General features: G+C 42.3%; 2 protein-coding genes across 5 annotated transcripts; one reads left to right on the top strand and one right to left on the bottom strand.

Moving 5' to 3' along the window:
- Window positions 1-5,873: 5,873 nt before the first annotated feature.
- On the top strand, window positions 5,874-11,545 carry LOC120827774 (uncharacterized). Its single transcript, XM_040190881.2, has 2 exons — window positions 5,874-6,364; window positions 8,516-11,545. Exons 1-2 carry the CDS (start codon window positions 6,172-6,174, stop codon window positions 10,060-10,062), a joined length of 1,740 nt encoding a protein of 579 aa, XP_040046815.2. The 5' UTR covers window positions 5,874-6,171; the 3' UTR covers window positions 10,063-11,545.
- Window positions 8,514-20,616, bottom strand: LOC120827776 (uncharacterized). 4 transcript variants are annotated; one of them, XM_040190884.2, is made up of 7 exons: window positions 20,318-20,599; window positions 19,432-19,844; window positions 18,761-18,906; window positions 17,860-18,028; window positions 17,614-17,776; window positions 16,257-16,583; window positions 8,514-8,804 (listed from the first exon to the last, which is right to left on the bottom strand). In XM_040190884.2, exons 2-6 carry the CDS (start codon window positions 19,735-19,737, stop codon window positions 16,285-16,287), a joined length of 1,083 nt encoding a protein of 360 aa, XP_040046818.1. In that variant the 5' UTR covers window positions 19,738-19,844; window positions 20,318-20,599; the 3' UTR covers window positions 8,514-8,804; window positions 16,257-16,284. The 4 variants fall into 4 exon arrangements, with proteins under 4 accessions (XP_040046818.1, XP_077940567.1, XP_077940568.1 ...); XM_078084442.1 differs by lacking the exon at window positions 8,514-8,804 and adding an exon at window positions 13,369-13,494 and having other exon boundaries at window positions 20,318-20,465; XM_078084441.1 differs by having other exon boundaries at window positions 19,432-20,616.
- Between the last annotated feature and the right edge of the window lie 3,120 nt (window positions 20,617-23,736).

Genomic DNA, 23,736 nt, shown 5'->3' with positions numbered 1-23,736 from the left:
TATATATATATATATATATATATATACATATATCCACTCCCCCACTTTTTTGTTAAGTGGGAAAATTAATATCTAGTTTTTCAATGCCAGAATTTTAAACCAGGCCCGTTCTCTCCCTCATGTGGAGGAGCACATTGCGCCTTATGGCGGTGTTTTAACGTGTTCTGAGAAGATGAGACACTGGTTTAGTGCTGCTTTTCTTTTGGTCCGGATCCAGACCACCGCCAGTTAGTAGCCTGATCTAAATCAAAAAAGACCTCATTATTAATTCTGATATTTACAAGAAGAAAAGATATAATAGCGTCAACAAAAACGTTATGTTTCAGCTTCGTATTGACTTTTGACCATAGCTTAAACGGTCATGATTGAGACAGAGAAAAGAAGAGAGACTGCTGTGTTCTGTTTTACCTGGTTCTCTTTAATGACTACGTATAGTATTGACCCAACTAGGTTCATTTTTATTATCTTAAACCTGTTTATATTGATTTTCCTTCGTCCCTCACTTCATTATATTCTATTCATTACAAATGTGATGGATCTCTGTCACCTTATGTTTTTTATTTAGCTTGTTAAACATGGTATTTATTGGGCTGTAACTCCCCGGGTGGCATTGTTGGTAATCTCCCCTTTTTCCCCCCTAAAGCCCAGCTACAATAACATTATACAGCAGTTGTGCACATAGCGCAACTGTTATGTGTCTCCATCTACTGGATGTAAAGGAGTGTTGCACCAATGCATTTTATTCCCATCTTAACTTATATAAATCATATCTTGTGAAAACATCTTGTTGATAATATTTAATGCATTCATATCTTATATATACATTTATTTTATATTCCCTATAATATCTATAACATTGTAATTTTACACATTGAGGCTCTTGATAAACCCTGTTTAATTTCCTCCTCTTGATATTATTCATATTCCGTGGATGCTTTTTCTATGTCGAAGGGTTGGGATTACATTAGTCCCATTACTATTGCTGAACCCATTGAACCCAGCCTAGTTTATGCTTCTGCGTTTTCCGAGCGACGCAGACGCAAGACCCCCTTGCGTGTCCCTTGCGTGCCTTTTCACACCTCCTTGCGTCCTTGCGTGTGTCGACCCATTTTTCTAGGCTTGCGTCGAGGGCGTCGCAAGCCTCGCGCAGAGCACATGGCTGCGATTGGTTTGCTAACTACATCCTTTACGGAGTCTCACATTTCCATTTTCATAGGCCGATACCGCCATTATTAAAACAAAGAATGTTTACGAGAGAACGGATCAGGTTGAAGAGCTTTTGTCGGAATAAATGCGTAAATATGACCGCTTATACAACCCGTCATTGGCTAGATGACGCTAGTTGTAGAAGCGGGTTGGATTCATGGAAGGAGATCGCCGCAAACGTCGGTTTGCTGGTCGAGAGGTGCACAAAGTTGTGGAGGACAATACGGGACAAATGTGTCCGCGATGAAAAGCAACAGTGACGATGCACGGGGCAATAAAGTCTATGATAAATAAATAAACCAACCAACGACTTTCACACACAAAGACGTGACTCTCTAGGTCGTCCTTGACAAAAACATGTTACTCCACCTGTTGTTCTGGAGGTGAATTGCTCTGCAACACACGCAAGCCTTTTAGAACCATGAATTGAAACGAGTTTGTCGAAGCAACGACGCAGCCTTAATGCTTTGGTTATCGTTATTAACCTGCTACTCCTGTGATAGGCAAAGGCAAAGGTAAGGCAAGGCAATTTTATTTGTATAGCACATTTCAACAACAAGGCAATTCAAAGTGCTTCACATAAAACCATTAAAAACCAAACATAAAGGAAGGAAATTTATAAACAGTTAAGAATATTGATACATTCAGGTTCACCAGCAGTCAAATCGCCAACCCGGCAGACCCCCGGGTCGTCCACTGGAGTTCCCCTGGCTGCCCGACCCTCGTCCCCTTGCCCTCTCCCTCCAACCCTGTTTTCTGCCCATCCTGCCCCGCCCATGTGTGTCTTAGGTCCGTCTGGGAGGAGGCATCATGGTCATGGTTTTGGGATTATTTCCTGTTTTACTTTGTAGTTTCCTGCCTCATGTGTCCCTGGGTTAACTTCCCTTCCTGCCTTGTCCTGTCATCCCCTGTGATTGTCTGCCATGTCTCTGATTGTTTCCACCTGTGTCCAATCACCTGCACCTTCCCAGTGTATTTAAGTCATGTGTGTCTTTTGTCCTTTGTCGCGTCATTGAATGTTTGAATGTCTTGAATGTAAGTCTTCATGTCTTCTCAATCCTCAATCCTGTTCCTGTGATTCGTGGGTTCCTGGTCCCCGTCCGTGTCTGCGTTTTTTTCCCCTCCCTGGTGTTTTAGAATTTTGGTTTTTGGTTTTATTAAAAGTATTGTTTTTGTGAAACTCTGCGTTTGAGTCCTGCCTCTGCCTACCCGTTTGTGACACCCCTGGTGATATAGTTATATAGATTTGTGTGTCATTTGCATAACTATGATAACACACTTTGTTGTTTTCCATAACCTGAGCCAATGGAAGCATGTAGATGTTGAACAGAAGGGGCTCCAGTATTGAACCTTGGGGGACACCACATATAATTTTCTTCAGCTCTGGTGTGTAATTAGCTACAGACAAAAAGTATTTCCGGTCTTTCAAGTAGGATTCAAACCAGTTCTGTTCCAGAGATGTCCCACCTAGTTGATTAGTCTATCCAGTAGTATGTCATGGTTAACCGTGTCAAATGCTGCGCTGAGATACAGTAAAACTAAAACCGAAATTCGGCCATTGTATGTGTTTAAGTGGATCTCGATGAAAACCTTATCAAGAGCAGTTTCAGTACTGTGGTGCTGTCAAAAGCCTGACTGGAAGGCATCAAAACCGTTATTTGCGGTCAAGTAGTGTTGAAAAAACGCTTTTTAAAAAAAATAAGAAGGTTAGATACTGGCCTATAATTTTTCCTTGTTGTGGCGTCTGGATTAGCCTTCTTTAGGAATGGTTTAATAACAATTTTAAGCAATTTTAAGTGCTGAGAAGAGGTATGTGTTTACAATTTTTAGAAGATTGATGGCCATGCAGTTTGAGATATTTTTTGAGATATAAGTGTGTTGGAAGAATATCTAAGGAGCAGGAGGATGACTTGAGATGTTGTATAATGTCATCTAGACCTGTATGGTTGATTGAATGAAATTGTGTCATGGTGTTTGAACAGATGTTATTCTGAGATTGGGATACAACATATGAAGGCACTGACTGCTTGTTTAATTGTCTGAATTTTATCAGTAAAAAAGGAAGCGAATTCAATCATGCCCAGGTGGATTGGAGCTCAGCAGCCACTGACACTGGAGGGTTTGTTAGCCTGTAGCAAATAAGGTGCGTGTGTATTATTTTTAGTTATTATGTCAGTGAAGAAGGCCTGTCTTGCATTTCTAAGTTCAGAATTATAATTACGAAGTCTGTCTTTACATATGTCACAGTAGACCTGGAGATTTGTTTTCAGCCTTCCGACACTCTCTTTTCTCTTTTCTGGCCAGCGGGGCATTTCTCCACGGAGATCTTTGCTTACTTGGGACAACTTTTACTTTAGTGGGTACATTGTCATCAATAATATTTTCTACTTTGGAATTGAAGCTGTCTAGAGATGCAGGAGAGAGCCGGTGTGGAGGAAAACCTCTGTCTGAATAGTTCACTGGTGCTTTCAGTGATGTAACGCTTCTTCACAACCTTGGTCTGGACATTTGTGTGCAAGGAGAAAACACAGAAATGATCAGAGAGTGCAACGTCAGTCACAACAACCTTGGAAATGTTTAGATTTTGGTGATGATTAGGTTGAGAGTGTCCCCCCTGTTGTGGGTGGGTCCTGTCACATGCTGAGTCAGATCATAGTTATCAAGGACACAACATAGTTCTATGGACCCTCTGTCCTGGGGATTATCAACATGGATATTGAAATCACCAACAATAACAATACAGTCAAATTCAATACATGCTATAGACAACAGTTCACTAAACTCGTCAAAGAAGGTTGCACAGTATTTAGGTGGTCTAGAAATGTCCAGGAATAAATCGTGTGTGGATGTGAGAGCCACATATTTAAATGAAGTGAAATGACCAAAGGCCCTCTGCTTGCATTTAAGAGAAAATAGCAATTCCACTCCCTTTCTTATGCATGAGGCCAGCCACTCTCCTGAGGAAACCCATTTTGGCCGTTTGTACTGTTACCTAGTCCTTTGGGTCATGACCCGTCCTTCATGATCACAGGTGAGGCTATCAACAAAGATTGACCAGAAGATCGAGAGCTTTTCCTTCAGGCTCAGATCTCCTTTTGTTACAACGGTGCGGTAAAGCGAGCGCAGTACCGCCCTCGCTGCTCCAATTCTCTGGCCAAACTGACACTCCATCTTCCCCTCACCCGGATGGGGGCATCCTTACCGGATGCCCAAACCACCTCAACTGGCTCCTTTCAACACAAACTCCTTCACTCGGGGTAAGGACACATTCCCTAGCCGGAATAGGCAATCCATTGTTTTCCTACAGAGAACCATGGCTTCACACACGTCAGCTGTGAACAGTTCCAGTGAGAGTTGGAAGTCACAGACCTTATTAATTGTCTTTCCTCTCTCAGGTCCATTTGGACTTGTTTATCCAAACTGGCTGTAGATGTCAAGAAAAAATACACTTTATCACACAATGGATTAACACCTTTTCTTCACCTGTGGGTGTAAAATGTAAGGTAAAAGTGAATATAATATATCGCAGCACCACAAATGACCATGCTTATTTCCATATAGTGTGCGAAAAAGTCAATATATTGATTAACGCGACAGGCCTACTGGTGTCAAAACTAATTGTTCTGTGATGCACTTTGAAAGGCCCTACACACACAATCACACACCTAGCATGCAACAGTACTCATACCACTGATGTCCACACATGGTATGTTCTGTTCTGTTAATTTCTACAATATAGTTCATACTAATTCTACTCTCTGATTCCTATGTTTTTATTGTGTGGCCTTTCTCTGCTGACAGTCATTCCTTAAGGCTCTCTAGATATACCTATAACCATCTGATACTAGCCCAGAGTCAAGCATATTCATTCTAGAAAACTATACCCGGAGTGTTACAATAGCGAGTATCAATTCATTCCATGTGTCCATCCAGGCAAATTGGTGGATCCAAATGTGATGAACCAAACTTTTGACTATAAATGATCTTATTACAGCGACAAGTTGCCCTTGCCTTAGGAAAGCAAGATGTAGGCTAGAGCAAGATTATAGGCTAGAATCCAATAAATTAAAGTATAGATAGATAGATATAGATTGTGGTAGATTTAAGAAATTATTACAAATCAATCTTTTCCACCACATTTCCTGGTTGATTTTTTCCCAGGAGACAACAAAGGGTTTTCTGGGCCTTAATTGTCGTCACATCGCTGTAGTCAGGATATTTGGACAGTTGGCTTCGCCATACTTTGTACCATTCTGCTTCACTTTAAGGGGGGAAATATTTGTGTCTTGATCTGACAATGGAACACACACTATCTTTGGTTTAGTCATTTCGTTACCTCCATGTTAGGTTCTCTGACACTTTTATCTGGTAACGTTGCCAACAGAATCCTTCAGCCCTAACGTGCTTTTGATATGTGGTTGTTTTGGCTGTAGTTAGGTGTAGAAAATGACCAGAATGCAATTAAATGATGATTGTTTGTTTTGTTGCTGAAGGAGACTCAAGCTATTGTTTTCTAACAATAGCTTGAGTTGACTACTGCCACTCCTTGTCAACATCTGTTACGTATGTGAAAGATGGAAAGTAATAAAAGATGGAAATAACGACCTCTCTAAACTTTTATTTTGAAGGTTGCCCTATAAGTTGCAGACGACCCGGATGTTGATCTCCGAGAAAGTATGCTCGATCGGTCGTAGAATCAGCAGTGTCTTTGTTACGTTGATCAAGTATTTCCATCAGTCCTGATCCACAAGAGTCTCTGGACGTCTGGATAAACCTATGACGGAATTTCAGCTTCTCACCTTTTTATTCTGGATTTTGTTTCCTCTCAATCATCTCCCGGTAGCATGCTAAACTATTGGAGTTATCTTAGCATGCTAGCTGGAAACAGACCGAAGTTAGCAACACAGCGCTAGTCCGAGTATAACGGAGTTTATCTGGAGGAAGCGTGTCTGTGATTCAGTGAAGATGTTTAAAGTCCAAATGCTGAGATGTTTATTGAAGCAGCGACTCACTGGTTCTGCTGAAGAGATATTTGGCCTGTTTGAAAGAACGATAGCAGAGTACGAGGAGGAAACTTCTAGATTAAAAGAGGACAACGAGCGACTAAAGAAACGTCTGCACGCTGTTTTGAACCCGGAGGTCCGCATACAAAGAGCAGGTTGGTTCTCTCTCTCTTCACGCTGAGCGAAGCGCTCATAAGGTAACGGCTTTAAACTCCTGGAAGTGAAACCTTTACAAGTTAGGGGGGGCCTAACTTGTAATGAGGTGTGTAACATGTGGGTGTGTAGTATGAATTTTAACTTTTAGAATTAAACCAGTATTTGACTCGAAATGTAATGAGTTAACGCTTACTTTAACATCTTTAAATCACCTGAAAACATTACACAATTATTTCTATAAATCGTTTTACTGGATAGTTTGCTATGTTATTCAAAATAGAAAAATAAATGGACAAAAAGTATTTTTGGGTTGAATATAATTTTGCCCCTCTCAGCTGATGCCCGTCCCCTACGCCAGGTCAGGGTTAGTCTGAATCTGAAAATTTGATCAGAAAGTCAAAGAATATTTGAAACTTGAAAATATAAGCTTTGAATCTGAAAATATATAATCTGCAACCGTAATATATAATACAGCGAGGGTCAAAAGAATTAATCTATTTATATGGTCAAAACTATATTCAAGCCCAAAATACTTTTTGTCTACCTATTTTTATTTTAAATGCATTGTTGTATTTTTCAATCAATAAGACCAAAATTTTAATTTTAATTTTCAAATTACCAAATGTTTGACCTGGATTTGGCTCCATTGGGCGACTGTGGGTGAGTGGGGAGCACGGTCGTCCTCCAATCAGAGGGTTGTGGGTTCGATCCCAGGCCCGGCTAACCCGTATGTCGTTGTGTCCTTGGGCAAGACACTTAACTCAACATTGCTCCTGTAGCTGCGACTACAGTGTGTGAATGGTAGTTACTGATGGCAGGTGTCACTGTGTATGGTTCTCCTGTCATCAGTGTATGAATGGGTGAATGATGTCATGTAGTGTTAAAGCGCTTTGAGTGGTCAGAAGACTAGAAAAGCGCTATACAAGTACAGTCCATTTACCATTACCATAAGGATTCCTTTATGTTCCAGTTCAAACGGCTCAAAGAACAAAGACGTACATGACGGTTATATAGCTTCTATGACACATAAAAGTTGCTTCTTATTGGCTTAAAGTTGTTGAAAAGGACACGCCATTTGTCACTCGTCACTGTCCGAATCTGTTGCTTAAAATTAAAATATTTAATCCAAGAAAAAATCCTCTGATTTATTACAAGTTTCACATAAATAAGGAGCTGGCTAGGTTAATTTAAATCCTGACGCCGCGTCCAGCCTTAAAAACCTATTGTAACCACACCGGTTTTGGCCCTACAGTGGTCTTTACATTCCTACGAGCCAAATACGTCCCACGCTACTTACACACAATGTCCAAAAGCTGACAGTCTTTTACTGTGGCCAAAATTCTAGGCATTGTTTTTCACACGTAGATATTTTGTGCGCATGCTGAAAAAAAAGGAAAAACAATTATACTCTTCAGTATGTTATATTCCAGTTTCAAAATTGTTTATGCATGTATCTAATCCCCGAAAATAAATACCAAACAGTTTAAATAGAAAACAGAATACCTTCACAACTAGCGTGGGTTTCCCATAAGTGACCCTAGACAATTATTGAACCACAGTGATGATGAGAGCTGTTGAGGCCAATACGTCAATGGATACTGAACCTGGAGGAATGGGAAGGACCCAGAAAAAGTGACTTCATTCAATGCCTTTGATTTCATAACCTGTTCACAACACCTACATGTAAGATACAAGTGGTCAGAGACACAATAAGCAAATAGTTCAGTATGTACTTTATTTTAAATGATGTTGTGCCTAGTGTACTTTGGTACACTTTAGTAGAAGGGATCAGGGGCACAAAGACAATACAACATGACAATGTATTTTCACATAATATATTTTAGTTTTCATGCAAATTGTCCTCTACATTGTCAACATGTGACGAATTGCTTAGAATATTCAGGCGGTAAATTGCTGTAGTTGTATCATAAATTGATTGTTACACAATACTTTCCATTATATTTCTTTTTCTGATCCACAATATTTCCCAAGTTCAAGGGGATGATCTTTTCCAAATAGGTTTTAACGTCTTTGAGATTAACACCTGTACAGTAATAGTCACAGCATGAAAGAATGAACTAGCTAAGTGGTAATAATTAATAATTTAGTTGATTAACTATATTGTGTGTTTTGATTATTATTATCCATAGACCCCCAGCAGTTGTTTGTGCTTAAAGAAGAACAGAAGGAGGATCCAGAGCACCCCCACATTAAAAAGGAGCAGCTGGAAGAGGCTGACATGAAGGTCTCATTCACTCCTGTGAAAAGTGAAGATGATAAAGTGGAAGCTCAATTCTCGCAGCTTAATCAGAGACAAACTGAACAGATGGCGAAAGAAGGTGATGGGGAGAACTGTGGAGGCCCAGGTCCAGCTAGTCCTCCAGAAACAGATACTGATGAGAAGACTGGAGAGTCTTCTGAGACTGAGGACAGTGATGACTGGAATGAGACCAAAAAAACTCAGTCAGGTTTAAACTCTCATAATAATGGTGACAATTTTGTCAGTGATTCAAGATGTAGAACAAGTGAGAAACCTTTGCTCTCTTCTGAATGTAACAAAACATTTGGTTGCATTAAAAAGCGTAGAAGGCACATGATGACCCACACATCAGAGAAACCTTTCAGCTGCTCACAGTGTGGAAAATGTTTCAATGTGAGTGGAAGTCTGAAGAAACACTTGAAATGTCACACCAGGGAGAAACTTTTCAGCTGCTCACAGTGTGGTAAATGTTTCACTCAAAGTAGAGGTCTAAAGACTCACATGAAATATCACACAGGGGAGAAACCTTTCAGCTGCTTGGATTGTGGTAAATGTTTCTCTCAAAGTGGAGGTCTGAAGATACATATGAGGCGTCACACAGGAGAGAAACCTTTCAGCTGCTTAGAGTGTGGTAAATGTTTCATTGTAAATGATCATCTGAAGAGACACATGATATGTCACACAAGGGAGAAAGCTTTGAGCTGCTCCCGTTGTGGTAAATGTTTCACTCAAAGTAGAGCTCTAAAGACTCACATGAGATGTCACACAGGGGAGAAACCTTTCAGCTGCTCACAGTGTGGTAAATGTTTCACTAAAAGTGGAAGTCTGAAGACACACATGAGATGTCACACAGGGGAGAAACCTTTCAGCTGCTCACAGTGTGGTAAATGTTTCACTAAAAGTGGTCATTTGAATAGACACATGCGATGTCACACAGGGGAGAAACCGTTCAGCTGCTCAGAGTGTGGTAAATGTTTCGCTGAACGTGGAAGTCTGAAGACACACATGCGGTATCATACAGGGGAGAAACCTTTCAGCTGCTCGGAGTGTGATAAATCTTTCACTAAAAGTGGAAATCTGAAGACTCACATGAGATATCACACAGGGGAGAAACCTTTCAGCTGCTCGGAGTGTGCTAAATCTTTCACTACAAGTGTAGATCTGAAGACTCACATGAGATGTCACACAGGGGAGAAACCTTTCAGCTGCTCGGAGTGTGGTAAATCTTTCGCTAAAGGTGGAAATTTGAAGAAACACATGATATGTCACACAGGGGAGAAACCTTTCAGCTGCTCAGAGTGTGGCAAATGTTTCTCTAGAAGTGGACACCTGAAGAGACACAATAACTGTCACATAGGGAAGAAACCTACAACTTTCACACAAGGTGGAATTCTAAAAGTCCACATGAAAACACAAACGGATGAGAATCCCCTTTAGCCTTTTTACCATATCAAATTATTATTATATTATTCTGAGAACAAAACTCAAAGGTCACTCACATAAACTACGTTAAGCTGGTTATTCATTGGAAGGGTGTAATCTAAGGCACGTTGCCCGCTGTTGATATTGTAACATTACCCAACCTTAAATCGCCCTGTTCACTGTTGAAATACAAGTGTGACTGATTTGTATGTTTCATTTGCCATTTGTGTTACTGCAGGCAATTTTATATTATCAACGGATTACAGCATACATTTTTGTGAACCAAATTCTGTTGTTTTGCGTTTTAATGTTCAGAACTTCATGCTTCTACTTCTCACGTTCATTAATATTTTTTTAACGTTTTTTAGAAAACATTTTTTAGGACTTTTATTAGTTATATGTCTGTCAATTTGCATATTGAGCTACGCATCAAAAAATGTATCTGTGTATTAAGGAACAAAATAAGAATAAAATCACATGGCATTTTACAGAGCGAGCAGAGGCGCTGAAAAAGTTATGAAAGCAATGAATGGATTTTATTTAGTCGAGTTGTCTTTTTCCACTTCCCACACATGTTACATATGGAAAAGACTAAATTAAGGTGGTAATGGATTATATACCACAAAAATGTATTAACGAAAATATTTGTATTAATGTTGTAAGTTACCCCACCAAGGTGCAGGAGAACCCAAGTAACAAAGGTAGAAATGGTTAAGATGACACTGTTCTAATTTACAGACACATGATTCCTACCCTGTAAAGTGAATGTTGGTTGGTGGTCTTGGGGAATGAATATTTGGATTTATAACAACGGGTTGCCTTTCTGTGTGGATTCTGCACATTCTCTTGTCTGCGTGGATTTTCTCCGGGGAACTCCGGTTTCCTCCGACAGTCCAAAGACATGCTCTGGGGATTGGTAACCCTCAATTGCCCGTAGATGTGAGTGTAATTACAATATTTATGTAAAAGAATGAATGTGCATCCGTCCGTAACGAGATCCGTAGCCGTACTGTCAAGCTCGTATTCACACATAAACCTTCCTTTTCAAAATAAGGTGGTGGAGGGGAGGTCACTGAAGAAACTGTTATCCATATTGGATAATCCTGACCACCCCCTCCACCACCTGCTACAGGGACAGCGGAGCACCTTCTCCAACAGACTTCAGCTCCGCTGTCACAAGGACCGATACAGGAGATCATTCCTGCCCAGTGCAATAACACTCTACAATAAATCATCCCAGGCTAAATAATGACAATAATAACCCTGTACTGCTGTTATGTTGCTGCTCTTTCCTCTTTCTCTTCTCCTTTTACAAATTATTATTGTCTCTTTTGGAAGGTTATTCTTTTGTTTCAGTTTACTTAATTTAATTTAATATTTCTCTTTATTATATTGTATATAATGTGTATCTTTTTATTCTATTTTCTTCCCTGTACATGCTGCTGTGATACCAAAATTTCCCTCTTGAGGGATCAATAAAGTATCTATCCATCTAAAAGTCCTATTCCTTTACCGGAAGGTCTATTCACTATACGTAATCAAACTACGCTTTTTTTTCGCAGAGAAAAGGGTTGAGTGTAAACACGGAGGGCTCATAGGTTGATTTTTTATGTGTGGACATGTTAACTATTGGTTTTGTTGTGGTGGAAAGATTGGAAGTTTCTACTGTGGAATTACTGGACATTTTCATCAAAGGTGCGCTCACCTTTACTCACGAGGTGAAACAAAAAGGAGAAAGAAACGAGATGGCGCGGTTGCGCGACTCCAAAAACGGGATTCTCGCACAGCTGCTCAGAGCGAACCGCAGCTGGTGCAACAACGTAGGAGTGATTCTTCAACACTGTTCTGATCTGGAATCTTTTTATCGCAAACCGTAAACCTTTGTATTCCCTCCGTGAGTTAGCTTTATTCATCTTGGTGTGTGTCCACGACGGCAACAGGCAACGTGCAGCAGGCACAGCGGACACTCGCCGACCAGATGCGGAACAATCCGGACTCCTTAGTTATTGTCCTTGGGGACTTTAAACAAAATTAATCTCAACCATGAACTTCTTAAATACAAACAGTTTATTAAAAACCCAACCAGAGAGGAGCGCACGCTGGATCATTGTTACACCACAGCAAGCAGGGCTTATCACGCCGTCCCTTGTGCTGCGCACTCTCACTAGGTCAGTTTATCAGTCCGTCCCAGATCGATAATTTTGTCGATACTGCTACAGGCTCTTTGAGAGTGGCGCTGGATGCTATTGCTCCTCTGGAAAAAAGAATAGCAACAAGAAGGAAGTCTGCTCCGTGGTATAACCCTCAAACACGTAACCTAAAGCAAACTGTGCGGAAACTTGAACGATTATGGCGTTCCACCAAATCAGAAGGATCTAGGCTAGTTTGGCAAGACAGCCTTAAAACGTATAAGAAGGCTCTCCATAACGCAAGAGCATCTTATTACTCATCATTAATAGAGAAAAATAAAAACAACTCCAGGTTTCTCTTCAGCACTGTAGCCCGACTGACAGAGAGTCACAGCTCTGTCGAGCCGTGTATCCCTTTGGACCTCACTAGTAACGACTTCATGAACTTCTTCAATGATAAGATTCTGACTATCAAAGAGAAAATTGATGGTCTCCTGCCTTCAACCAGTGCCGACCTGTCCTCCGATGTAGGAAGCTTGGATGCAGCAGTGGGCCCTGATGCCTGTTTGGATGCCTTCTCTTCCATCAACCTTGATCAACTGACTTCTTTATTTTCAAAGTCTAAATCTTCTACCTGTCTCTTGGATCCGATTCCGACCAAACTGCTTAAGGAAGTTTTTCCTTTAGTTAGCACATCCTTATTAGATATTATGAATCTGTCTTTGTTGACAGGACATGTACCACAGTCCTTCAAGGTAGCTGTAATTAAACCTCTTCTTAAGAAACCTACTCTTGCTCCAGAGGTGTTGGCTAACTACAGACCTATCTCTAATCTTCCGTTCCTCTCTAAGATCCTTGAGAAATCGCAAATCAATTATGTGACTTTCTACAAAACAATGGTTTGTTCGAGGATTTCCAGTCAGGATTTCGAGTGCATCACAGTACAGAAACAGCACTGGTGAAAATTACGAATGATCTTTTACTTGCATCGGACCAAGGACTCATCTCTTTTCTTGTCTTGCTGGACCTCAGTGCCGCATTTGATACCATAGACCATTGTATCCTGTTGCAGAGACTAGAACATTTAATTGGTATCAAAGGAACTGCACTCAGCTGGTTTAAATCCTACCTATCGGACTGATCCCAGTTTGTGCTTGTAAACGGTGAATCCTCAAAGACCACCAATGTTGGTCACGGAGTCCCACAAGGTTCTGTACTTGGACCGATTTTATTTACCCTCTATATGCTTCCTTTGGGCGATCTTAGCAGGAAACACCGCATAAACTTCCATTGTTATGCAGACGATACCCAACTGTATCTGTCAATCAAGCCAGAAGAGACGGACCAGTTAGTTAGTTAGACAAGAATGTCTTGGAGACATCAAAACTTGGATGACCGGCAACTTCCTGATGCTAAACTCAGAGCGCCTTCGAAGCCAGCTGTCACGTGATACAGTTTTTATGGATGGAATTGCTCTGGTACCCAGCAGCACCGTCAGGAATCTGGGAGTTCTCTTCGACCAGGATATGACCTTCAACTCGCATATAAAGAAGACTTCAAGGACTGCCTATTTTCATCTACGTAACATATCAAAAATCAGGAACTTCCTGTCTCAAAGTGATGCAGAAAAATTAGTTTATGCGTTTGTCACTTCCAGACTGGACTACTGTAACTCTTTGTTATCAGGCTGCTCTTGTAAATCTCTTAAGCCTCTCCAGTTGATTCAGAATGCTGCAGCACGTGTATTAACAAGAACTAAGAAAAGGGATCATATCACTCCTGTATTAACTTCTCTGCACTGGCTCCCTGTTAAATCAAGAATAGATTTTAAGGTACTTCTCCTCACCTACAAGGCACTTGCTGGTGAGGCACCGTTGTATCTTCAAGAGCTTGTAACACCGTATTGCCCTACAAGGCAACTGCGCTCCATAGATGCTGGGTTACTTGTTGTTCCTATGGTTTTAAAAAGTAGGCTGGGGGCCAGAGCCTTCAGTCATCAAGCTCCTCTTTTGTGGAACCAGGTTCCACTTTCAGTCCGGGGGGCAGATTCGGTCAACTCTTTTAAAGTAAAACTTAAAACGTTCCTCTTTGATTCTGCCTATAGTTAGGGCTGGCTCAGGTTAGTCCGGACCAGCCCTTAGTTAAGCTGCTATAGGCTTAGAATGCCGGGGGAATTCTTAGGACACACCAAGCTCCTCTCTCACGCTCTCGTTCTACCATAATTCAAGTTTTATTAATGCACATGACTAATTCAGCTTCTTTCCGGGAGTTTTTTTTGTGCTTTCTTCCCTATCAGGTCTCCGTAGATCGTGGTTCCTTCGGGACCCTGGTCCTGACACCTACCGTGGCCATGCTGACGCCTGCTGCTGCCATCATCATCATCATTATTTTAGATATTAATCATATTACTTTACTCATAAACCGACATTACCCTCTCCTAAAATCTCTGTGCTCTCCCTCCCCACAGGCTTCTGTGGATTGTGGTTCTATCTGATGGTGGTTGTCCCTGCAGTGGTCCTGCTGTGCGCCTGGCTTACTACTCACAACTACTTCATTACTATCATTTCTGTCATAGGAATTGCATGTATTATACATTGTTCATTCTGTACACATGGCATCCATTGTAGTCTGCCCATCCCGGGAGTGGGATCCCTCCTCTGACGTTCTCCCTAAGGTTTCTTCCCTTTTTTCCCTCTTGTAAGGGTTTTTTCATTTTTTGGGGAGTTTTTCCTGTGCCGATTGTGGGTTTCGGGGCAGAGGATGTTGTATGTGTACAGACTGTAAAGCCCTCTGAGGCAAATTTGTAATTTGCGATAATGGGCTATACAAAATAAAATGACTTGACTTGACTAGGTCATGGTCCATCTGATTCCTGCATGCAGGCAGAAACTAAAGTTCTGCAGACCTGTGGTGAGGAAATTCAAGAAGTGGATCAGCGAGGCGCTGGAGGATCTTCGGGCGTGCCTGGACTGCACAGACTTGATGTTTTCAGGACTCCCACCAACTGTCTGAATGAGTTCAGAGGCTGTGACTTCTAACTTTGTCTCCTGTGAGGACAGCTGTATACCATCATGCACCAGGGTGAGCTATAACAACAACAAATCCTGGTTTACAGCGGAACGTAGAAAGATAGGACTGCAGAAGGATCAGGTATTTAGGAGGGGGGACCCGATTCTATAATGCCAGATTTGACCCATGTTTGGCAGCCATCTACGGGCCAGAACCTGTTTCAGAGTTGCTGGCCGATAAACCCGGCTGCCATGTGTCAACCAGAATAGGCCCAATTCTATAATGCCGATTTGGTATAGGTTTGGCAGCCATCAATGGGCCAGAATCTGTTTTAGTACTGGTTGGCAATAAACCCAGTGGCCATGTCTGTGCCAGAATAGGGCCATATCTGTAACAACAACACCTGGGCCAGATCTGGCATAAATAAAATGGGCCAAAGCCGGCTCACATCTGGCCGCATCGAGCCGGAACACTGCCGAGCTAGCCAACACTCAGCCGCAATACGGCCGAGTCCGCTGGCTAGAATCAAACGGATTCCACCAGCTATGATATTAGAGGGTCACACCACTGATTTAGCATGAGGAGATTAATTTGTTGTTTTAGTCCTGACGTTGTCATCAGGGGGTATGGCAGATTAGACACTCCAATTGGATGCCTGGTATTTGGAATCTAATGATAGACTTTAATGCGTTACTAGGTGTAACAATAGGGTCGTTTATTGTAGTACTGTTGTAGGGGGGACGGATTTAGAGGGTGCAGCACACACGCGGAGCGGCCCGGATAACTGTACTATGGAAGAGTATTGATGACTGCTTACCAATAAAGTTCAAGTAAGCAAGACTGCTTTAATCGTCCATTATGTATAGTCAACCGAGAGACAGAACATAATGAAACACTAGGGACCATTATTTTAACAATATTTGAAATAGTATGACTGTGGTCTCTGCTCTATTTCTGAATTCCTTCACTTGGCTTACGGTGGTCTGCTTTGATTGTTACTTTTCAGCGGAATGGTATCTATTAATAATTGTAATCATGAAGTTAACTAGAGGATTCTGGGAGTTTATTCACCCTCCAGTCCCACGCGGTCTCCACGTTGTCAGCTATTCGTTTGATTCTCGGCCTCGGCGTCCCAGTTCTTCCCGCTGTTCCTCTTCCTGGTCCTCTCTGCCATCACCAGAGCCGCCGCCACGGTGACCAGTACAGTACCGGTGATGACGAGCACGGTGGCAGTCTCGGCCACACACAGCCGGCTGTCCACCCAGGCCAGCGAGGCGCCGGCCAGCTGCGGCGGCTCCTGGCACGTCACGTTTCGGTAGTCGTCGACGTGGAGGTGGCGGACGTGCAGGATCTTGCTGAAGACGCGGTGCAGGTCGCAGTCGCAGCTCCACGGGTTGCCTGGCGGCGCAACAACAGAGGTTTAGGAGAACTGGCTCGGAGTGCGCTGACCCGTAGGGGATTATGAGTTCACTTTAATTCTTTCAATGTTTCATATTCCATATGTGAAAGCAAGAGAGATGTAAGAAAGGTAAACCTAATGTGTGTACAGCTGCTAGAAGGATTTAAATACACACACAGACACAAATATACACTGTACATACTTAGAATGTGATTTTAAAGAGTTTAAAGAGCATTTTTGATTTCATCTAGACTTAAATTGTTCAATATTCTGTTTTCCGGCATGTTTAGGTAAAGCATTTATATTGATGGTTTATTGGTTTATTTAGTCTTCTTATGTATCGATGTGGACCTGTCGTGGAAAATGTAAATACCTTTTGTTAATTCAGTACTGTAGCTTTGTAACACAATGTGAATTAAAGGAAACATTCTCAGGATATAATGCGAAGTGGCCTTATAAGTACAATTTAAGTACTACAATGTGTTAGTCTTTTAGTCGAGGTAGAAAAGACATGTTGAGAAAGAGAAAAGAAAAATGTCTTTTCGAACGGAAGCATTTGCTGAATTTATCTCTAATGATGACAATGCATACGTCATTATTATGAAGGAGTATTTAGCAGAGTAAAGATCTCCACCAGGTGTGTCTGCAAAGGAGGCAGTCAATTGCACAGTAGAAATCGGTGAGGAAAATGGGATTCATCCATGAGAATGTGGCGTAGCTTCCTGCCCCAGAATGCGAGCTTAGTCGAGGACAGACACACAGGTGCACTGTCAGTTGGTCAATCACTCACAAACACACACACACACACACACACACACACACACACACACACACACTCCTTGGAGGAGATGATATGATATAACATGAAAACGAGGAACGTTTCTCATTAAAATGAGAATTTTTCATGGTGGCAGCAACATGCTTTTTTTTTTTTATCTTAACTGCAGTGAATAAACACATTCCTATTGTGAGCTCTAGTGGTGTCTCTTCACTTGGTCAACAATATAAAGTAGTATAGATACTGGAAACCTGAAAGCTGGATGTGTGTAGCCGTCGTATGAAGGCAGATGAAGGTCTTGAACTTGAGGCGTTGCAGGTTGTTTCCATCCAGAGCAAGGACGGCCAGGCTGTAGAGCGGCGCCAGAGCATCGTTATCGATCCGTGAGATGTTGTTGTTGCTCAGCTGGAGCACCTGGACAGAGGCGGGTAATCAGACCCACAGCCACGCAGTAAACCTGCAGTACATGCACACAGTTGATTTCTCATCTATTGCACCTCTAGTCCCGGCAGCATATCCAGGCTCCCGTGCTGCAACACAGTCAGCCTGTTGTTGCGCAGGTAAAGCTGTCTGAGCCTGGAGAGGCCCCTGAACACCCCGAAGCCAACCGCCACCAGCTGGTTGTGGCTGAGGTCCAGCCTCTCTATGTTGTCCAGATGCTCAAAGCTAACGGACAGGAAGGAGAGACAATTACAGGGTCATTCCACATGTGATGAGTACGCCACTAACTTGATGCTGGGAGATTTGTGGGCTTCTTAGCTCTGATGAATGAGGGGGTGAATAAGACGATGCATGGCCGAGGAGTTGGCAAAGTCCTATTGTTATCGTGTTTGGTGCAATTCCTGGTCTCTTTCAGCTATTTATTGGTCCCTAACGGGTCCGGATTTTTGGCCAGTGTTACTAGCTAATCGCTATGTTTGTCTGTTTGAGTGTTTCATTATTTTAAATTACAGACAGCCACAAACTACGTTATGGGAGTACCAGTCAAAGTTAAGATGCTGATCTGAAAAATCAACTATTAGCTTGAAGACGCTATTAGGCTACATAACAAATAAAGCTGATGGAAACCAGAGTACAGAAACAAAGGGACAAAACCCTTGTGCTTTTTGGACAGATGGCGCCGCCTTGGATTGAATTACACCAACGTTTGTTTGTGGATGTATTAAGAGACGTCTGTAATTCAGTAAGTTCCTTTTTGTTTTAGAGATGGATGGACTTTTCATTACAAACATGAAATTGCTACATCCCAATGTATTAAGTTGTATGCCCATTCGTCCCTCCCAGTTCAAATTTGAACAAATCCAGTTCTGAGGAGCTGGAAGGAGTTTAATAAAAATACAGATTATAGCAAAGATTGAAAGATGGACTTCCATTGTATTTTGATGGACCGACTGGTACCTGTTTCCAGATAAATGGTGTAAGTTGTTGTGCTCCAGTCGCAGCTCTCTGAGGCCGGATAGACTGGTTGAGAAGTCAACAGGTAGAGCGGTTAACTGGTTCCAGCTGAGGTCCAGCTTCTCCAGGAAGGACAAAGAGAAAAACGCCTGTGGAAAGACAAAGAGAAAGAGAAGCATGCATTTAAGTATTGACCTTCCTTTTGGTTTGTACAGACACAAGTATGGTCCTTTCTACTTCCCTCTCACCGTCCCTCACACTGTGATACCAGTGGACTCCAGATCTTCTTCCCTTCAATTCTTAATATCTGCACGTTCTCCTCCATCATCGTACTTCTTCTCCTGTTAAACCTTTACCTTTTCATTCTTTTCAAATCAACTAGCATTTCCACTGGTTCGTAGCTCAGCTGTTCTTAATTTTCTAAAGGGTAAATAAACTGTATTTGTCCGGCACTTCTCTAGTCCTCCGACCACTCAAAGCTCACTACTCTGTCATCAATCACCCATTTACACCCATCCTTGCTCCATACACAGTGACACCAGCCCATCAGCAACCAACACTCATACCATTACCATCCACATGTGGACTAGCGGAGCTGGGGATCGAACAGCCAAATCCTCTGATTGAAGGGACGACCTTGAGCTGTGACCTTTCACATGACCCCCCGTTCCTACCTGTGGTTGCACTTCATGTATCTGGCTGTCGGTCAGAACCAGCACCCTCAGGGACCAGAGTCCGGTGAAGGCTTGAGTGCCAATCTCGCTCAGGTTGTTTCCGCCCAGCTCCAGTAGCCAGGTGCCGTGCGGGAGGCCCCTGGGGACATGTTCCAGCCTGCAGGAGCGGCAGTCCACTGCGTCTGAATTCTCGTAGCAAACACAGCGTGGTGGACACAACCGGGAGCAATCGGCGGATGGGAAAAGGGACGGTAGGAATAACAAGGCAAAAAGGCAGATGACAGGGGCCAGTAACAGGAGACGCATATTATAAGCGAGAGGAGGGAGGGCGGCCGTGTGGTTAACGTGTGGGAAGTTGAATGAAGCTCTGTAGTTTGATGCCACTGTCCTATTTGTAGAGCCTCGTAGTCAGCCTGAAAATAAGAAAGCGAGCAACGTTTGAGCTCAACTTTAGATTTAAAGTCTCAAACACTTCTGGGAAGGAAATATTCATTTACTACCTTTTTTTTTTTATCAAACAGGCTTTCAGAATACGTTAAATCTTAAACCAAACACGTAAAATTATTTCTCATAACTGCTACAGTTCTGTAACTGTCATCCGATTTACGCCTCCCTCTCCCATCAGAATGTGATTATGTAATCACAGCGATTCCAAGCAAAGCGACAGAAAGGATTAAATCAAGCCGGCCTGTCTGAAACATACTGTATATAGTGCATTTTTTTGTATTCACTATAAGCAGCTTCGGAATGGCAGGTTAGTATTTTCTTCACAACTTCTATCAACACAAACTTTAGAAAGTGCAGTATTTCTAAGGAACATAACACAATATTTTTTCATCATTGATATGAGATTGTTACATTTTTCAAGACAAAGAGTAAAACCGACCCGTCCAAATGATACCGATGTCCTCCCTGATGTGTGGGCCTCTCTCTCTGAGCTCACCTCCCCTGCTAATGTAGAACACAACCATCGCTGTGCTGCATCCTTGTCCTGTCGCTCCGCTGGATGGCAGCTGGGCAGAGAAGAGCTGGAGATGACGGGCAGGTGGGGAAACAAGGAAGGAGGGGCGATGCCGACGGAGCGTTTAGCTGTGTCAGTAATAATCCTCTAAGCCCCGTCCATTCGCCAAATGTCTCCTCTCATCCACTGAACTCTGGCAGCTCGTCTGATGTCTCTGTGCCTCTGTCCCCCTCCCTCCTGTTTCCCGCTAATACCCCTAGGGAGCCTTTAGCATCCCTCCGTCCATCTGTTCCACTGACTTTGGTGTTACATAAAGGCTGTTAACCGCTTATGAAGAGTTTGCGGGTGAATATTTACGAGGATGAGGATGTCAGGCAGGGAGACAATAGACCCCCACGCTGGTTCTCGGCATCTGGACACACCAGATAGATCTGATAATGAACATCATGTTTATCAGTGATTATCCATGATATGGACGTTTTTCCCTCGTGCAAACCTTATCATTGCGTCATTCACGCTCAGATTTCAAAAGGCACAAGCTCCATTACAAACTGCACAGAGCAAAACCAAGGATTATGCTGGATTACCAAAACAAGTCACCGACCTCCAAGGGGCCATAAAGTCCCCAGGTTTACTGCTCAGGAATTGGCTTTTTTACATTGAATTGATTGTCGATTTTTCAGTAAAACTTGCTTCTTTGACATTAGACATACACCTGTGTTATTAATTAGTGTGCATCCCGAATACAAAGCCTTCAGACATCTAGGCGACCTAAAATCGGACTACGTATCTTTTCCTTAAACCGACCTAGTCTGCTATATTTGTTGTTGATTCTACTGTCTTAAGTTAATTTGATTGCTGGTTTGCTTTAGCCCTTGCCGTTTTTAGTGCCAGTTCTCGCTGTTGACTCTGCTATTAAGTTAACTCCTAGCGTGCCCTCCTAACTTTTCTAGGTTTGACCTGATCCAACTCTGTTTTGCCTTCTCTTCTGAAGCAAGAGACTTGAATCCTTAAACCCTCAGTTTGTCAAAACAGCACATGGTGATTATTCACTGATTAAAGTGTCAAGCGGTTGTTGTTTTGCATTTTGAGGACTTTCTGCTTTTTGTCCCCTAAACGACGGGGGAGTGGCCAGCGCAGCTGTAGCCAACTTCCACTGACGAGGGAGTATTTAACTAGAGGTTGAGTGAAGCATTAGCTTCAGTGTTTGCATAGCCTCGCCGCACACTGAACAAAGACAAGGGAGTCTTTCGTGGTAGTCAAGACAAGCGGGACAAAGACAAGGAGTCTGTTCGTCGCAACATTCGCTCCCACTCTCCCTCCTCTCTGGCCTCCTCTATTTTATCAGCTCTCCCTTCAACTGACTCCTTCTCACTATTTCATAACGACGGGCCGGCAAATCTCCTCCGCCTCCATGGCTGTCTGAACCGGTGTGTGCCGTGAGAGCCACCATGCGAGCCTCGGAAAGGAGATGGCATAAATATAAACAACCTGATGACCTGCTTGCGTCTCAATCTCTTCTCTGCTTCTATCTCCGCAGCCAAAATCTCTTCAATCCAGAATTGAATCTTCATTTTCTAACCTCAAATAACGTCCGACCACCTGCCATCTTGACCCCATTCTATCACATGTTCTAAAATCTATCTCTCCTGACCTTCTTCCTTTCCTCACCTGTCTCATCAACAATGCTCTGTTATCTGGCTGTTTTCCCAATTCTCTGAAGGAGGCAAGAGTTAACCCACTCCTGAAGAAGCCTACCCTCAACCCTTCTGAATAAAACAACTAGTCTCTGTTTTTCCCTTTTTGTCCAAATTTTTTGAACGTGTGATCTTTAACCAACTCTCCTCTTATCTCCACCATAACAACCTCCTTGACCCCCACCAGTCAGGCTTCAAGGCAGGCCATTCCGTAGCGACTGCTCTCCTTGCTGTCTCAGAGCAACTCCACACTGCCAGAGTCCTCCTCTTCTCGCTCTACACGAACTCTCTCGGCGCTGTCATTCGCTCGCATGGCTTCTCCTACCACAGCTATGCCGATGACACCCAACTAATTCCCTCCTTCCCTCACTCGGATACTCAGGTGGTGGCACGGATCTCTGCCTGTCTGACTGACATCACTCAGTGGATGTCCGCCCACCATCTGAAAATCAACCCCGACAAGACTGAACTACTTCTCTTTCCGGGAAAATATTCTCCGACTCTAACTTTGGCAACTCCGTGTTAACATCCCCTTTTTGCAAATTGCAAATTGGCTTATTTGCTGAAATTGCACTTTCTTGTTTCTTGCTCTTCTGAGTTTGTATCCCTATGGTTGTCCTTATGGTTATGGTTGAATGGACTTATTGTAAGTCGCTTTGGATAAAAGTGTCAGCTAAATGACATGTAATGTAATGTAATTATTGTTTGAAGGAGGGACACTCTGTCAAAATCTATAAGATTTAGAACTGATAATTGATCAGTTTCCTGTTTCTCTGTTTTCAATTATCAAGTAGTTTGGAGATGTCACCTTGAGCTTTAAGAACTTGTGAGGCATTAGGGTTAGTGTTAGCATTACTGTTTTCTATAAATTTTATTTCAACTGAATCAATGAATCAATAATAGAAATAGCTCTAATTGTTAGTGTTAGTTAGTTAGGGGAAACAAATAGTGAGCATTGGCATCTACAGAAATTGGAAAGTAAACAAGTTAGCGAAAAAGGTGGTATGGGGAGGATATGAGGAAATAAATAATATACTTTCAAAATAGAGCGAAATAAGTGATAGTGCCACAAAAGGAGGACATTTACATTAAATAGAAAGTGTAGTATGACGGGTAAGAAGTTGCAGAACTGAAAAAGAACATGTAGGAGTAAATTCGGATTCAGCAACTTGAACATCCCACTGATAAGCACGCCCTGGAAAACCGAAAGTACAGTTGTGGTCAAAAGTGTCCTAATTAAAGTCAATGTTGTTCAAGATCAAAACTTTCAGGTTCACATTGTTTTTTCTCAAATGATCAAAACATTGGACACCCATTACAGCTGTAAATCCAGCCAAGATCACAGCAATGTCTTAAATAGCGCAATGTACATAAACCTATACCAATGCTACCATTACATTATTAACCAGCAAATGTTTTTATGGTTCCTACTCAATGTGTAATTTCTGACCAGGATATCTTATCGTCTATTTCCCTGAAATGGATGAAAGAGTGAAGTACTCTATCAGAGCTCATCAGAATGGAAGTAGTGCCATCTGAAAGGGAAAGTCTGCAATGAAAATCCTTTTAAATTAAATTATTGAAACTAACCAGAATTACAGCAGACTCTTAAGATTTTACCTGTCACACAAAGCAATCCTTTGCTCT

The sequence above is a fragment of the Gasterosteus aculeatus genome, chromosome 11 (genome assembly GCF_964276395.1).
Source record: "Gasterosteus aculeatus chromosome 11, fGasAcu3.hap1.1, whole genome shotgun sequence".
NCBI lineage: Eukaryota > Metazoa > Chordata > Actinopteri > Perciformes > Gasterosteidae > Gasterosteus > Gasterosteus aculeatus.
This window is presented reverse-complemented; position numbering and strand designations above follow the sequence as displayed.

Excerpts from the sequence above, each read along its gene's own strand:
- LOC120827776 (XM_078084441.1), bottom strand. The coding sequence starts at position 19,737 with ATGCGTCTCCTGTTACTGGCCCCTGTCATCTGCCTTTTTGCCTTGTTA. Across the intron at positions 18,029-18,760 it reads CACCATTTATCTGGAAACAG|CTTTGAGCATCTGGACAACA; the intron begins GTACCAGTCGGT and ends CCTGTCCGTTAG. Across the intron at positions 17,777-17,859 it reads ATATGCTGCCGGGACTAGAG|GTGCTCCAGCTGAGCAACAA; the intron begins GTGCAATAGATG and ends GCCTCTGTCCAG.
- LOC120827774 (XM_040190881.2), top strand. The coding sequence starts at position 6,172 with ATGTTTAAAGTCCAAATGCTGAGATGTTTATTGAAGCAGCGACTCACT. Across the intron at positions 6,365-8,515 it reads GGTCCGCATACAAAGAGCAG|ACCCCCAGCAGTTGTTTGTG; the intron begins GTTGGTTCTCTC and ends TATTATCCATAG.